General features: G+C 48.8%; 2 protein-coding genes across 7 annotated transcripts in view; both read left to right on the top strand.

Moving 5' to 3' along the window:
- Positions 1 to 5,126, top strand: part of DHDDS (dehydrodolichyl diphosphate synthase subunit) — a 29,243-nt gene extending 24,117 nt beyond the window's left edge. For 4 of the 6 annotated variants that reach the window (XM_025856120.2, XM_025856117.2, XM_025856118.2 and 1 more), the window contains exon 9: positions 2,857 to 5,126. In XM_025856120.2, coding sequence (XP_025711905.1) covers positions 2,857 to 3,096 — 240 coding nt within the window. In that variant the 3' untranslated portion in view covers positions 3,097 to 5,126. Of the gene's footprint in view, positions 1 to 881; positions 2,818 to 2,856 lie in introns of those variants that run through there. The other 2 variants (XM_025856121.2, XM_025856122.2) reach the window with 2 other exon arrangements.
- Positions 5,127 to 6,266: 1,140 nt separating this feature from the next.
- HMGN2 (high mobility group nucleosomal binding domain 2) lies at positions 6,267 to 10,184 on the top strand. Its single transcript, XM_025856124.2, has 6 exons — positions 6,267 to 6,482; positions 7,483 to 7,527; positions 7,704 to 7,733; positions 8,087 to 8,137; positions 8,777 to 8,872; positions 9,333 to 10,184. The coding sequence occupies exons 1-6, from the start codon at positions 6,468 to 6,470 to the stop codon at positions 9,366 to 9,368; spliced, it is 273 nt and encodes a 90-aa protein (XP_025711909.1). The 5' UTR covers positions 6,267 to 6,467; the 3' UTR covers positions 9,369 to 10,184.
- Positions 10,185 to 16,820: the final 6,636 nt, after the last annotated feature.

Here is a 16,820-nt window from a genome sequence, read left to right as displayed (position 1 = left end):
AGCGGAAGACTTGAGGATTTATGTACTGGAGGGGCTATTACATCTTGCTCCCTAATTCTACTGAGAGAACAAGAGTGGACAGGCTTAATGCTCAGGAGAGGTTTAGATGAATAGGGCAGAGCTCCATTTCTCAAAGCGAGCTCCATGGAGCCCTTGCACCAAGACGGCATGAGGTCTGTACAAAAAGTGTCTAAGGATATTATTGCTACCCACACCTGATTGGTCATTAAAAGGGAAAGTAGACAGTATGGTCAGGGAGAGAGAAATTGTTAGGACTTCTTGAGCCTGGATTTTCTGAGGCTGAATACCTGAGAAGACTTAGAACACATCTGAAATGTGGAGGTAGATCCAGACCATGTGGAGGCTGGATAGACAGGCATTTATATGCACTGGTTCCCCACACCACCCCTACAAAGTGCAGCTTATCCAGAGACACACTTCCCATGGGTCTCTCAAGAAGCTACCTTAGTGGAGAAACCAGTGGAACTTCAGCCTGCTGTGACCTAGGCCCTCCCTACCTCAGCCTCAGTGTCCTTATCTGTACAATGGGGAGGCTGGGCAGATGGTCTTTAGGAACTCCCCTGGCTCTGTCATCCTAACAGTGAATCTGATTCCTGGCAATTAGGGGCCAGGCCCTCCCTTGACTGCAGCCTCCCTGCCCGGCGCTCAGTCTGGGGATGCCATCAGAAAAAGCCTGAGCCGCACAGAGTGACTTTAAGCAGCTCTATGTTTCCTCCCTCTGTGGTCGAGTATTCCCCTCCTTTCTGTCCTGCCAGTATTTACCTACTTGGCTTTGTCCACAAGCAGTGGTAAGAGAAGACTAGCTGACCGTGAATAGCCAGCCACCAAGCTGACCATTCATTTTCTCATTTTTCTTCAAGCCACCCATTGTGCAGAGGATTCACTCTGGCCTGGTCAAGCTCTTCAATCAATTCCATGTGTCTTTGCCATTATTCCCACTGCCTGATACTCTCCTCCCCCCATACACCCCACCTTTATCCAAATCCTCCCCGTTGGTTAAAACCCAGCTCAAATTCTGCCTGTCCATGCGGTATCACTGTTCCTTGATCATCATCAGCGACAACGTCTCTCTTCTCTGAGCTACGTGACCTTTTCTCTTGCCTCTCTGATGACCCTTAGGACATTCTGCCTTGTATTATGGGACTTTGTGTATAGATCTGTGTCCTAATCGGCCCATAAGCACGTGGATTGCTGAGACCATATCCTCCATATCCTGTACATCATACCCTAGTAAGGTCCTGTACACAAAACCCAGCGTTCCTCCTGCCCAAGGCCAGGAAGAAGCCCTTCTAGCAAGATGGAAGGCCTTCACAGTGACTTCTCAAACCCTTCTAGGCTTCATAGCTCCATGTGTGAGCTCATCACCCTAGCAGAAGAGTGGCCTTGAATGCCTGGGTTCATATAGGAGCCTAGGGAGGGATTTTCCAGAATTTCCATTTGTCATCTTTATTCATACAGTAAACCTTGATTGCTGAGAGACCCTAGCAAATCATTTCCCTACTCTGAATTTCATGTCTGTCTCCAAAAGATAAAAAGTAGCTGCACTGAGAGGGTCAAGTGCTTGTGCATGTGTAAGATACTCTTTAAAGGGGGGAAGACAGAGCAATCCACGTGTGCAGGCTGTGTAGGACACAGGTACACAAATACTGTGCTACAAGGTAGAATGTGGTAAGGGTCGTCAGGGTATAGAACGCCAACTTAGCGGCAAAGTGTAGTTTCTTACATGTAGAATAGGTTTGGCAGGAGGAGCTCTGGAGCCACGGCTCCATGCCCAGTCAGGATGGCCTTGGTCCGGCTCCAGGGGGATTTTCCCCTCGCCAGGAGCTTCCTCCCTGCCCTCCTAGGGCCACCTGGTCAGTCAGTTGAGTATTTCACATGTACAGGGTGCCCAGAGTGCCAGAGAGGAAACACCACACGGTCTCTGCCTTCTGGGAGTTTATGGTTTGTCTGGAGATACACCAGTGAATGAGAAGTGCTGCCAGGGAGCACGATCCCTTCCCTGGTCAGAGCTGGTTCCAGGAGCCCCGAGCACTCGGGCAAGCCTTCACGTGCTTTATTTTCTAACAGAAGAAGTGGCCTATGGACACTAACACCTATTCTACTCGGTAGAATGCAGTAAGTGGCTTAAGAGAGCCGAACCTGTTTCTCACCACGTTTCTAGGAGGATCATTTGCTGGAAGAGTCAGGCCGGTCTCCCCACGGGAGGCAAGTCTGGAGCCAAACTCGGAAAAATAGTTGAGGGGGTTGGGAGGATGGCACCCTTAGAATGACCCGGGAAGCCAAAGGAAGTGACCCATTGGCCGTGCCCCAGGCAGGAATAGGACCTTCCTTGCAGCAGAGAATAGACAATAACTTGTGAAATTGCTGTTTCTGTGTGAGAACCTGCAAATATGCGAGAGAGGGTTTTGCATATATTATCTCTAATCCTTAAAACCACTCTTCAAGGTAGACACAACCCCCACTTTACAGATGAAGAAATGAGGTTAGGAGAGGATTTGCCCAAAGCCACAAAGCTAGTTGGTGGGAGAACCAGAAGTCAGACCCACGTTCGCCTGGTTCCCTTCTAAGTGTGAGCCTGAGAAGAATTTCAAGAGAGACAGAGGCTCCCACCCAAAACAAACCAAGATGGACCCCAGAACTGCCGCTGCTGGACCTCTGCCTCACCCCCCCCCCCCCCCCCCGCACAGCCACTCCCAAGCTCTTCCTGATCTGGTACAAACTCCCCATTGTTCCACTTAACTTGGCCCGTCTGGTGCCCCACCCCCTACCTCCTCCATCCCAGTTCCACTCACACCTAAAAATGATCTCCCCACCCCGACCCCCACTTTTCTCTAGCAGAAGGCCCGAGACTTGTATGCAGAGGAGCGGAAGAGGCAGCAGCTGGAGAGGGACCAGGCTGCAGTGACAGAGCAGCTGCTGCAAGAGGGGCTCCAGGCCAGTGGGGACGCCCAGCTCCGACGGACGCGCTTGCACAAACTCTCAGCCAGACGGGAAGAGCGGGTCCAAGGCTTCCTGCAGGCCTTGGAACTCAAGCGGGCTGACTGGCTGGCACGTCTGGGCACTGCATCAGCCTGAATGAGGCTGGCCTCCTGCCACTTTGCCCTGCCCTCTGCCTCCGGGGCCCCACTCCCCTCTCTTTTCTTGGTGAAAGGCGCCTCCCTCCTAATGATGAATTGTGTTTCCTTTGCTTGGCAGGGGAGTCCCAGAGGCCAGGTCTGCTGGCCATAGATAGACCTGTTGGACTGCCTGGGACAGTGGCCCCTGGGGAGGGTTGAGGTGATAGTCTCCCACAAGTACACTAAAGCCAGCTCTGGTCACCCATAGGTTTGGAGAGCAGGGAGCCCCAGGTCTTTGCTGCCTGTTCCTTCTGCCTCTGCCACATCGACATGTGCTCCTAGATGCACTTTATTTTTTTTACCAGCACATCCTTCAACACACAGAATTTCAGGGCAGAGGTCTCCCCAAAACCCTAGCCCTTTACCCTTCCATCTTAACCTTCTACCCGACTTTCACAAAAGATTTGGCTCCACCTTGGATCTGCTGGTAAATAGCTAATAGGCAGCCAGCGTTATTTGGGCAAGGAAGAGGAGGGAGAGACAGAAAATTTGCCCATCTGCTGCTCCTCCCCCTGGGCTCTCCACCTGGGATTTGCTATTGAATCTCTACCCCCTCCCACCACACAGTACTGATTGCTCACTGAAAGGCTCAGCGCCCCCAATGGCGCGCGGAAGCCAGGCGGGTGATTACAATCCAATTACCTATTGTCGACTCAGCCCACACAAGCTTTTCTCCTCCTCTTGCAGGGCATGGGGCCAGGCTCCACGCCCCTGTGAGACCAGCCCCCTCCATGACTACAGGGTAACAGAAGGGCCTGTAGGCCCTGGTGAATCTAATCCACCACAGGCCTTCCCTGGAACATGTCACAGGACCCAGAGCACAGAAACAAGCGCTTCTCCCAACTGACTGCTGTCCTCACCATCTCAGACTCTGCTTCCTACCGCCTCAGTCTTCGAGACTTCTCTGTTCTTGACCTGGCCCCCTAAGTAGCCCCTGAGACTGATTTATTCTCAGCGTGGCGGAGTCTCCGCTTCTTAGGGCCAACACTGCCCAGCAGGGAGAAGAGGACCAAGTCAAGGGCTGTGTCCTTTCCCTTACCTCTCCCTGCCAGGCCTTGCTGCAGAGCTGCTGAGAGGATTAGTGCCTTTGAAGGGCTGTCTGCCTGAGCAGCTCTGCTTCAGGTGCCGGGAGCAGCAAGCACCAGCCTTTAACACCAGCCAAACACCACTATGTTTAGTCTTCCCATTTTACTTTCTGCGAACTGTTTCCCCAGCACCTCCCTCTAGGGGAGAGGCGGGGTCTTGCAAGCAGTGCTCCCAGCAAAGTCTTTAAACCCCTAACTTCCCCGTATTCCAGTCTCCTCTTCCCCTTCCTGTGCCAGGATACCTGGCACAAGAGACCCATTGGCCATCATCCCTTCTCCCAGAATCAGGCAGAAATGCCAGACACTGCGATTGAGAAGCCAATCAATGCACCCTTTGGCAAGCCCCCCACACACACCTGGCATTCCCCACAACCAATCCCTGGCACAGGGTTCCCAGAGAGCAGGTGCTGTACATTTTCCAGCTTTATAATGGGGCTGTTGACAGCTTTAATTAGGGAGGCATGAATTATGCGGCTATAATGCAGAGCCCTACAATTAAGGCGGGAATGAGGGGCTGGAGGCAACAAACGGAATCTGCCCAGTGAGCCTGGCTATTGAGTCCTGTCTCCGTTCTGTGTCTGACTTTCCCTAATATGACTGAGGTACAGCAGAGATGATTAATGGAGCTGGTGTCTCTCTTTGGCGTATTCTGGAGAAGGTACACAGAGTGGGATGTGTAGGGGCTGAGGGACCACTACTGCCAAGGTGCAGGAGCTGCAAATAGTTGATAGGGACTCACTGTGATTGCTTTCTGCCCGCAGGATTTGTACAAACCAGCTCAACCCTTGCCTCAAGAAAGTAGGTGGGACCTATTTAAATGTCCTCTTAGCTGTGAGCCAGTCCCCCACTTGAGGATATTGTGTTCTTGTGTTCTCCTGGGTTTCAAATAGAATTTTAAAAATTCTTTCTTAGATGTAAAACTTGTCTACAAACAGTACAACAGAAGAACACCTGGTTTTGCGGCTGCAGTTGTCTGCCCTTTCTCAGGTGCGCTTGGCTACCTCCAGGATCCCCAGCTTTGGGAGCGTGCGGGGTGGGGGAACCAGTGGAAAAGCCCTTTTGCCATCGCAACACCTGTTCCTCTACTTGTTTCCTGATCCCCGGTCGCTTTCCTCCACCCTCCTTGTCCTCCCGCAAGTGAGAGGAAGCCAGCCTGCCAGTGTGGAAGGAGGGATTTCGCCAGCTGCGTTTGCAGCGCCCGGGCTTGGTGGCCGCGTCGGGTGGGGGCAGCTGAGCTTGATGTCTCCAGAGCGGGTGGAGCGTAGGGGGAGGGGAGTGCTAGTAGGCCTAGGCGGCTGCTCTCCATCATTCTGTGGCGGGGTTCCGAGGTTCGGGAATACAGGGACCTAAGGGAGCCACTCGACAGGCTTTGGGGTGGGGGGCTTCGTTGGCATTTGGGGAGGCGGCTGAGAAGCGGGTGCTGAAAGGACAGCTCCTACCTGCCCCACTGCACCCGAAAGGGACCTCTGCGTGTAAAGTCTCCCCCCTCGAACTCCCACCCCACCTCGAGCAGACTGCCTTCCAGGTGAGGAGCACGAGAGGATTCCTCGGAGTGGCAGCTTGGAAGGATGCACGTCCGGCTGCGCCAAGCTGGCTTCCCCGCTCTTTCCCCACTTCAGCGTCTGCCTTGGCCCTGGGAATTGCAGCCTGTGCCTCCACGCCGCGCGCTTCCTCCCGCCTCTGGCGGAGAAGGGCGGTGCGGCCAGGCCTCGAAAACCCTTCTTCTGGGGCCCCCAGCGGGAACAGGAAGGAGAGCGGCCGAGATGCGCCCTAAGTGTCGCATGGCTTGGAGAAGTGGGTAGCTGGGTTGCATAAGGTAGAAGGAACTTGGTAGTTCGCAAAAGCCAGCTCTTGGCGGGAGCCGAAACGCAGAGCCCGCCGACTCGCACACACACCCCCTCCCCTCGTTTATTGCCATCGACGCGCGCCTCCCCCCACTGCGCCCCCACCCCCTAGGCGCGCCGCCGTCTCGCGCGCCTTCCCCCCGTACCCCCCTCCTCACTCCCTCCAGAGGAGGTGAGTTTAAACCCCGCCCACGTGACCCCAGCTGGGCCAATGAGCGGCGGCGGGAGGTGAAATCCGGTTCTAACCGGTCCGGGGCTCCCAGCGCTATAAAAACTTTATAAACCCCCCGGAGCCCGAGCAGTGTGAAGAAGAAGAGGCGAGAACGACCCCCGGACCGGCCAAATCCCGCGCGCCGCTGCATCCCCGCGTCCAGCGCTTACGTCCCGCCGCCGTCGCCACCATGCCCAAGAGAAAGGTACGTGGCGCGAGGGCCCCAGGCGCTGGGCCGCCACTGCCGCCGCCACTACCGCTGCTGCTGCCGTCGCCGCCGCTTCCCCGGCTTCGGGGCGCGAGCATCGGCGCCGGGCTGGAGCAGGCTCAGACGCCCTGCACAGGGGCTCGAGGCGGTGTCAGGCTGCCCCGGGCTAACCCTGCGCGGCTCGGCTGCCCGCGGGCGCCAGAGGCCATATTGGAGGAGCGGCGGCCGCGGCGGGAGGAGCCATGTTGGCGGCTGTTTATCCCGCTCCTCTCGGGTTCGACGTGCCCGCCCCGCGCCCCCTCCCCCATCGCCAAGCCCCCTCCCCTCCCCGCAGGCGGGCAATTCAAACCCGAAAGGGCGGGAAGGCGGCGCTCGGGCTTGGCGGGCGGGGGAGCGCGCTGCCGCCAAAAAACCGCCGCCGTGAGGGGGCGGGGCCCGTGTCCCTTGGGGCGGGGCTTCGCTGTGTGGCCCCGCCTCCGCCCACGGCCCCGGCGCACGGGACTCGCGCCGGTGCGCGCTGCTGCCGCCCACGAGTTCCCCCGGCTGCGCGCGCCTCCAGTCTCCCGCCCTCGACGGCTGCCATGGTAACGGCGCCCGGGCCCCGCCTCCGGAGGGGTTTGTTTGCACCATCTGCAGCTGTTGCTTCTGCCTGGCGCCGCGGCGCGGGCTGCGCTCCTCCGCGCTCCTCGCTCCAGTTTAGCGCGCGCTGCCCCGGGCGGCTTGGCGGAGGCTCCCAGCCGGCTGGGGCACAGACGCCCACCTTTGCTGCGCGCTTTGGGCCATTTCGGGCGTGATGGTTGTATAGAGGAGCAGTCAGATCTTTGAGCACTTCGGGCGTTATAGGAGCTGGGGATGCTAAAACCGGAAGATTCGTATGGAAAAGTTGTGTGCAAGGCTTCCCCCTTCGGTTTTCTTGCTTAGGACTGTTACGCTTAGTGAGTCCTTAAGAATTGCTTTAGAAGCTACAACTTTCTTAGGCTTTGTTTGTCTTTTATAGGCTGAAGGGGATGCTAAAGGAGATAAAGCCAAGGTGAAGGATGAGGTGAGTCTTAAAAAGCTTTGGGACTCCTTTGCTGGCAATTAACCACACCTCTAGTCCCGAATTTCCCTAAGCTTTCTGCACTTCCGGTAGTCTAGATCAAACTGATGAGAAAATTTTTTATCTTTTGATTTTTCTTAACTGTCCTATTTCTAATCTTTTTTTTCTTCTTTTAATAGCCACAGAGAAGATCTGCAAGGTTATCTGCTGTAAGTGTCTGTTATTAAATTATGTTTATCCCTGAAACTAAAAAGCATGAAAAATTTCCTTTGTTTCCCGTGGGTTATGATTAGTAGCTGCTTTTGAATGATCTACTCTCTTATGGGCTCTCCTGTTTGATATTTGCTGGTTCTGAAATTCTGGTGGCTGTAGCCAACGTGGGACACCTTGGTGTGTTACTTTAAATGGGTTCCTGAAGGTAGGAAACTCCAGCGGAAAGCCAACCCGAGAAGCTTTATGAAATAGAAGAAACTTTCGTGCCAGTGGTCCTGTGGTTTGGCGGTGGGTTGTTTTCTTTGGTCCATCATACTAATGTTCTCTTCCTCTCTCCCTGAAATAAAAGAAACCTGCTCCTCCAAAGCCAGAGCCCAAGCCTAAAAAGGCCCCTGCAAAGGTGAGTGGAACTGAGAGACCAGGCTGCTTCTAGGAGTTGCATAGGGCTGTGCCGTTTCCCACGTTGCTGACAGTTCTGTATAACGGCTTCATCCATTGACACAGACTTGATATGAGAAAGTTATCTGGACTGGGCCTTGAAACTATGTTGGAATTGGTCATTTTCACAGTATGAGGCCTGTCCTTCAGCATCTTAATTCAGCACAGTGATGACTCCATTTATAGATTAGAATACCTATTGTTTTGATAGCTTGCCTTATTTATTTATTCTTGACATTTGTAGTATTGGTTTTCTAACCAAGAATTCTCTCATCAGGATAATAATGGAACAACAAGGTCCGGGGTGGGGGGGAGGGTGGTCATCAGTTTACAGAAGATTGTACATTTAAAAAACCCAGGTATTCAAGGTGCTGTTTTCTTCTATTATTTACACTCAAATAAAAACTTGTATGCTAAAGACCACAGCAAATGATAATTTGGTCTTGTTTTGATCCGTTTTTATCGATGGGGGAGGGTTTATAGTTTGTGTATGTGTTATCTTTGATAAACAATCCTGTGTCATACAGAATTTTGCAGACCATACCCTGCTAATGCGAAATTAGAAGAAACTACTCTATTTTTTCTCCCTTCCCCTTTTTAGAAGGGAGAGAAGGTACCCAAAGGGAAAAAGGGGAAAGCTGATGCTGGCAAGGATGGGAATAACCCTGCAGAAAACGGAGATGCCAAAACAGACCAGGTACAACTGCTATTTCACTTTTTGTGAAGTTGGCTCTGAGTCAGTTACCAATCCCAAAAGCTTTTATTATCTTTCTCCTGCGTCTGTATCGCCCAAGTCTGCTTTTCAGTCCAGAGTTTGCTTATGGTTTTTCCGTTAGCTTAAATTCTGGGTTCTTAAAGTCTCTGCCATCCAGGAACGGGCACTGTAGTGTGAACTCCGTGTCCCAAGCTCATGCTACACCATAGAGTTTTCAAGCTGAGGATAAACTCCCCTTCTAATGCTAATGTGCCCCCTTCCCTGATTGTACAGTGAGGTCCAGAGGGAAAGTTACCAAGTTATTCTCAAAACAAGGACTGCATCTTGAAGGATCTAAAATCTGAACCTGAGTGTGGGAGCAAAGTAGTGCTAGGGATGGGATGTGAATGAAAATAGCGTCAAATCTGTAGGTGGTAACATCGTATTAATCTTTTTCTTCTAGGCACAGAAAGCTGAAGGTGCTGGAGATGCCAAGTGAAGTGTGTGCATTTTTGATAACTGTGTACTTCTGGTGACTGTACAGTTTGAAATACTATTTTTTATCAAGTTTTATAAAAATGCAGAATTTTGTTTTACTTTTTTTTTAAGCTATGTTGTTAGCACACAGAACACTTCATTGTTTTGGGGGAAGGGCATATGTCACTAATAGAATATCTCCAAAGCTAGATTGATACAAGGGGAAAAACACCTTTCCCTTCTAGTTTTGAGAAACTTCCTCTTGGCTCCCAGGAGGAGGGATTCCTTGATGTTGACACACATGAGCCGCCTTGGCACAAACCCCTCGGTGGTGTGGAAAAACTAAAACTCATTTTTTTATGTCTTCTTCTCCCTGTCTGCCTTCAACATAGACTTGACTCCCTTAAACCCAGAGACCTGTTGGAACCTGACCCCCAAGACATGGTTCCCAGTATGTCAGGCAATCTGGACTTTACAGTGTCACCACTGAGATGGCATCCCTCAAAAAAGTTCCTTTTTTAGCTCGTGGATCTTCAGATTGATAATTCTGCCATTTTCATTTCATTTCCTGAAAGTCAGGGTCGGCTTGTGAAAAGTTGTTAAACAACATGCTAAATGTGAACTGTCAACCCTCACTCTAAACTTTCCCTGTTCAGAGCATCTACATGAAGACTTCATTGGGTTTTATAGTGGCTTTCTGATTTTGGTAGTCCATTGAAGAAGGGAGTTTGAAAGTTGTTGTATACTGTTAACGATTGTCTGCCCATGTCCTGCCTGAAATACCATGATTGTTTATGAAAAGTATCTTTAATAAAGCTGGATACAGTTTGGCTTGGAATGCTGCCTCTAATCTTTTCCCAGGAATGGGGGAGCCTGGTTTCTCCAGGTCTCTTGGGACAGGATGCATTCTGGTGTGAGGTGTAGAGGTTTCAGGTACAGCCGTTCTGGTCTCGAGTCCATCTGTAGAACACGGTGCAGTTAGGAAAGATCCCTGGAGTGGACTGGTGAGAGGCCAGGAGCAGAGGAGTGATTTCTGTACTTGGTTACGCAGCATTACCTGAAGTGTATTTTTAAAGGCAGAGTTTGGGTAGGTCTGAGGTTTTGGCCTGGTAGCGGACAGCAGAAGAGCCTTTCCACTTCATTCACACTTAAAGTCTCTATAAAACTAGAAAATTAGTAGGTCCAACTATAGTCCTTGTGTCAGGAAAAAATGCTTTTGTGTCTGTATACATTTGACCAGAAGATGTGTTAGACTGATGGGCACTCTCTTAAGCAGGCCTGCAAGTCTTCTGTGAATTGATTAAATTCTTGTCCTTGCTGGTGAACTGCTCTAGCTCCAAAACCAGAGCTGTTAATGGGGACTTTCTGATTGCTTCAGTTTAGAGGCCCTGCAGTGAAGCACCTTTCCTCTAGAGGAAGGAGTAAGAAGTTAGCTCTTAGGAAAGAGAACTTGTAATAAATTGATGCTTGCAATTTGAATGTGCTTTCACAGGTTACCTCTATCGTTTGGGAGAAATAAAGGGGCAACACAAGTGTTAACACCCTTTTTATGTGTGAGGAAATGAGCTCAGGTGAAGAAACTTGTTCGGGCTTCTGTATACATACAGTGAGTAGCAAACTCAGGGCTCAAACTCCCAGTTTTATTCAAAAATAACTTCTGACTTCTGTTTGGGGGCACTTTTTGGATAATTTGTCCACTTAGGCAATTTGTAGCCACTTGCTTTCTTTTTGCTGAAATCGTTCTAGGTGGTACACTCTTAATTTTTAGTCAGAGGGCAGTGTCCTCTTCAGAATGGGGGATGGTACAGCTGTGAGGGAGACGGCAGCTTGGTATTTGAGCAGAAATTGCAGAATTTGAGAAAGGCACAGCTGGGGTTCCTTTAATCAGTGTTTGTAGGACTTCAGATTCAGTTAAATGTGTTGAGCTATGGACCATGCTAGGAGCTCAGCCAAAGGCTCTTAATTTTTCTGTCAAAAATTAGGTGTTTTGCCCCCATTTTACAGTTAAAACATGAAGTGACCGGCTGAAGTTAAACCCAGTAGTAACTCTTCTCTTCCTGTTACTTAGGAATTAGGATGAGTAGGGTGAGCTTGAACTTTGTTTTTCCTTCATGGGAAATACTTGCTGATGGGACTAGCCATGGACCATGAGAGTACCTGGGCTTACAGACCAAGAAACCAATCTTGAAAACAGGGTAAGACTATTTAAGCCAGCCACAATCATGCTCCGTGCCAGCCCTGACCCGAACGAAGTCAATGATAAAATGGATTTCATTCCCCTGGCCCTGTCTCCAAGCCTGTTTTATCCCATCTCTGGGGAGCAGTCACCATAACCTGTATTAGAATGGATGCTCTGGGCTCTAAGTAAAATAAAATGGCTTAAACAGGAGGAAGATCAGTTTCCCTAAGAGAAGTCCTGAGGTAAAGTGGTTCTAAGTACCCAGCTGTTTCTTTCCAACTTTTCTGCCGTGTTGTCCTCGGCATGTTGTCCAACCACCCCACCTCCCAAGTCAGCTGCTCCAGGCCTCAACTCGGACATTGGTGTCCAGAGGCAGAAGACCTGTTTCTCCTGAAGATAATTTCCAAGAAGCCTCTCAGCAACCCGAGTTTCTTTGGGCAGAACTGGACTGCCTGCCTGCTCCTATAAACCAATCATGGTGAAAGGGATGAAACCACAGATTCTCTTTAGGATTCACCAGAGTTGCTGGAATTAAATGGGGGCTGGGGGGGGGGGGAGGTGGGTGGGAGATGACAGAAGAGGTCAGGTGCCATGAGTGGCCAGCCGCCACCCAGCTCGGGGCCCATGGTGTCTCCAGGCCTCTCGGCCTGGCTTCACTGCAGCATTTGCTGAGCAAGAGCCCAAAGTTGAACTAGAATTTGCATTAAGAATTCACCATTTTAAAGCACGCAATTCAGTGGTTTTTAGAATATTCACAAGGTTGTGGAACAACACTATACAACTACAGAATGTTCCATCAAAAAAGAAACTCCATACTTAGCAATCACTCCCCGTTCCCTCTTCTGGCCTAGGCAACTGCGAATCTACTTTCTGTCTCTCTAGATCAGCCTATTTGGACATTTCTTCTAAATGGAATCCCTGGACATGAAGTCTTGTGACTGGCTTTGTAGCATGAGGTTGTTGAGTTCCATCTGTGTTCTAGCACGTACTTGATTCCCTTGGTCAAATAGTCCTTTTACAGATAACCTCTTCCACTTTTTGAAAGTTCACATTATGCCACTTTGCTTTTACAAAAGACCTAAAATAAAAAAGAAAAAGGCATTGCGCGTTTCTTAAGCCTTTCTCCAGGCAACACTCAGCCTGAGCCTCAAGAGTGGCCCAAACCAAACCATCATAACACCTTTGAACTGTGTGAGCATCTGCTTTATCTCAATTTATTTTGTGCATCCGTCAGCAAGCGTGTCCTAAGGTCTCCAACAAGCCTAAGAGGTTGTTTTTGGGGGTCCGGGAAAGCTCACAAACCTCTCCATCTAGATGAATGGGGATTGCTTCAGTCTGTGCCCCCTGGCTTAGGAAGGAGTTCATGGGAAAGCTCTGCTTCTGGATAGTGGGGAAAACCTGTGCCAGAGTTTGTTTATTCATTGATCAGCTGATAGGCATTTGGGTTCTTTCCACTTGAGGGCTTTACGAATCCTCTACTGTGTATGCATTCTTGCGTGGACAGATGTTTTCAGCTCTTTCCCACCCATACCTTGGAGTAGGATTGCTGGGTCTTGAATCGCTGTCCCTCCTAGAGCTGCCCGGCCGTTTTCAGAGCAGCGGCACCATGTCCCGCTCCCACGAGCCGGGCACAAGGGTTCCGATTTCTCCACATTCTTGTCAGCACACATTTTCCCATTTCTTTTTTTATTATAGGCATCCGGATGGGTATGAAGTGATCTTTCAGTGTGGTATGGATTTGTATTTTCCTCGTCCTAGGATGTTGAGCATCTTTCCATGTGTGTTGAACTTTTTTTTTTTTTTAACATGTTCAAATCCTTTGCCCATTTTTTTGGTTAAGTATACTCTATGCCCAACATGGGGCTTGAACTCACGACCCCAAGATCAAGAGGCACACACTCTACTGACTGAGCCAGCCAGGTGCCCCTTTTGCTCATGTTTTAATTGGTTATTTATCTATTTATTGGTGAGGTGCAGGAGTTCTTTATATATTCTGGATATTATATTCTTACCAGATTTATGATTTGCAAATGTTTTCTCCCATTCTCTGTGTTTTCTTCACTTACTTGATAGGGTTATTTGTCAGACAACAATTTTTAGTTTTGGTGAAGTCCAATTTACTTAATTTTTTATTGCTTATGCCTTGGTGTCCTATCTAAATCTGTTCCACAGGACCACCTGGGTGGCTCAATCGGTTGAGTGCCTTCGGTTCAGGTCATGATCCCAGGGTCCTGGGATTGAACCCCACATCAGGCTCCCTGCTCAGCAGGGAGTCTGCTTCTTCCTTTCCTGCTCCCCCTGCTTGTGATATCCCTCTCTCTCTCTCTCTCTCTGCCAAATAAGTAAATAAAATCTTAAAAAACGATAAGATAAATCTGTTGCCCAGTCCAGGGTCATAAAGGTTTATACTTTTGTCTCCTAAGAGTTTTGAAAAACATTAACTCTTAAATTGAGGTCTTTAAAACATTTTGAGTTAATTTTTGTATGCTGTGTGACGTAAGACTCAAGTATTCCCCTCTTTTAAAAACTGCTCTAGACCTGTCTGGGGCCCTCTGGTTCCTAAGATACTATTTGTCTGGTTGACCACTTCTCAAGCCCCTTCTCTATAGTTTCTCCCTGTGACATCATTCAGTGACTCACATTTTCATTACCTGCCCCCATCTCTTTGCGTTTAGTATTTCCACCAACTTCTTGTGCAGTCCCACCCAGATGTACTACAGGCACCCCAAATCAGCATGGCCAGAGTGGAACTCTTGTTCTTCACAAACCCACCTCCCCTACTCTTCCTGAACCTGGTAAAACACCACCACCTGTTCCATTCCTCAAGCAAGAAACCTGAAAGATACCCCAGATACCTCCGTCCCTCCCCATCATCACACATTTCCAGGGAAAGCCTAAATCATGATGACCTGAGTTTGGAAATTCTTGTTTTTTTGTCATGGAAAATTTCAAATAGGAGCGCCTGGGTGTGTCAGTCAGTTAAGCGTCTGACTCTTGATTTTGGCTCAGGTCTTGATCTCTGAGAGTCGTGAGATTGTCAGGCTCCCGGCACAGTGGGTAGTCTGCTTCTCTCCCTCTGCTCTTCCTCCCCGCTTGCGTGCACTCTCCTCTCTCTAAAATAAATCGTTTTTAAAAATCCCTCAAATATGTGCACAAGTAGACTAAGCAAAACCCCATGTACCTATCATAGTTTCAGCAATTATCAACTCAGCTAATTTCACTTAATTTATACCACGGGCTCCTCTCCCTTACCATAACCTGACACCCCATTTCATCCATAAATACTTAGGTATTTTTAAAGGATAGGGACTTCGTAGAAAACACAATATCATTAGCCTACCAAAATAACAATTCCTTAATATTATGAAATACTCAAATTCTCAAATTTCTAATTGCCTGAGTGTCTTTGTTTTTTTTCTTCAGTAATTTATTTATTTGAATGAGAATCTATGTATTGCAAATGGCTGGCATATTTCTTACCTCTTAGTGCCTATAAGTTCCCTCCATCTCTCCCAGTCTGGATTTTGCTCTTTTTTTTTTTAAGATTTTATTTATTTATTTAACAGAGACACAGCGGGAGAGGGAACACAAGCAGGGGGAGTGGGAGAGGGAGAAGCAGACTCCCTGCTGAGCAGGGAGCCCGATGATGCGGGGCTCGGGGCTCGATCCCAGGACTCTGGGATCATGACCCCAGGCGAAGGCAGACACCTAACGACTGAGCCACCCTGGCACCCCTGGATTTTGCTCTTCTATCTCCATGGTGTCATTACACAGGTTTCTTTATCCTTTGTATTTCCTACTAAATAGGAATAGATCTGGAGGTGTAATTGGATTCAGATTTAGTGGTAAGAAAACCACGTAGTGGTGTATGCTTTTTTTTTTTTAATAATATGTTTGTTTTTTTTTAAGATTTTTACTTGTCAGAGAGCGCACAAGCAGGGGGAGCAGCAGAGGGAGAGGGAGAAGCAGGCTCCTCACTGAGCAAGGAGCCCGATGTGGGGCTCGATCCCAGGACCCTGGGATCACGACCTGAGCCGAAGGCAGACGCTAACGACCGAGCCACCCAGGCATCCCTGTGGTGTATGCTTTCATCAGGAGATGCATCACGCTTGGTTGTCTCTATATACTGTGGCCGTTGAAGGTCAGTGCCTAGATTCATTAATTCATCAAGGGTTGCAAAATGAGGATACTCTAATTCTACCATCCTTTCTTCACATAATGCCTGAAATACCAATGTGAAGAGAAACTTTTGACTCATCTGCTCTTTGGTTAGCTGGAGTTAGAGTTCATATTGGAAAAATCTGGCCAGTTTTAAAAAATAATGAGTTGGGTTTACTAGCATCCTCCATACAAAAGTGATCAGTGGGTTGTTTTTTAGTGTTGTTAGTAACATGATCACTGAATTAAACATTTTATATGTTTCAGTACATTGTAGTTATTCAACGTAATGACGCTCAAATTGTTCTTTTTGTCCAGTGGGGGGGGCCCTCTTCAGGTGGCTGCTGAGTCCTTTTGATAACAACCCTTTTGATGGTAGTATTGGTAACTTCCTTGCTATCTAGTATGATAGGATATTCCAGATTTATGTTGTACATTTCCTGCTCCAGGCCTAGGGTCATGTTTCTAGGAAAAAACCAAAATCCTGGTTCCTTTTAGTGGTGAATGGCATTGCAAGACCAAAATCAAGGCTCTAGAATGTCTACTGCTGCTACGTTGGTCATTGTTTATGGCCTTTGCTAGACAAAGCTAGGACACATTTTCTTTTTAAGGTAAAACACATTCATACTTTTTATTCAAGTTCAAGACTTAAGAAATTTTCTCAACTCATATCTTCCATGTGTATATTTTTTTCTCAACATTGAGAATCCCGGTTCTCGTTTGTATCCTGAATTATGAAATAGATAATCACAATTACTCAGTTGTTTTATTGCATATCACACAACAGTATCAGAATAACAAAAGGGAGTTTAAGGTTTTGTTTGTAGTTCTTTGTTTTGGGGATATTTCCTAGGATGCAGATACAGTCCATTCACAGTGTTTTCAGTTTACTATAGTTCCTTTCTGTGTGGCTTGCTACTCACTGGATACACATATACATTAACCTGTTCTATGTATTTTTCCATTTTTAAAGAATTTCTTGGGCTCCCTTCAGCAACACGTAGACTAGAATTGGAACGATCCAAAGAAGATTAGCATGGGCCCTGCGCCGCATGCTTTGCGCGGCACCCCAGGGACCCGCAGCACTCTGTGGGTTAACACAGAGGAAATGATGAGTCAAAGCACAACGCATGGTAT

This window comes from Callorhinus ursinus, unplaced genomic scaffold, assembly GCF_003265705.2.
Source record: "Callorhinus ursinus isolate GAN/ISIS: 27379988/994484 unplaced genomic scaffold, GSC_fseal_2.0 scaffold18, whole genome shotgun sequence".
Taxonomy (NCBI): domain Eukaryota; kingdom Metazoa; phylum Chordata; class Mammalia; order Carnivora; family Otariidae; genus Callorhinus; species Callorhinus ursinus.
The sequence above is the reverse complement of the archived record's forward strand: the minus strand, read 5'-3'. Positions and strand labels throughout refer to the sequence as shown.

What these genes read in the sequence shown, in the direction of transcription:
- HMGN2 (XM_025856124.2), top strand. An exon ending in AAGCCAAGGTGAAGGATGAG is followed by an intron (nt 7,528 to 7,703) that starts GTGAGTCTTAAA and finishes TTCTTTTAATAG; the next exon opens with CCACAGAGAAGATCTGCAAG. An exon ending in GATCTGCAAGGTTATCTGCT is followed by an intron (nt 7,734 to 8,086) that starts GTAAGTGTCTGT and finishes CTGAAATAAAAG; the next exon opens with AAACCTGCTCCTCCAAAGCC.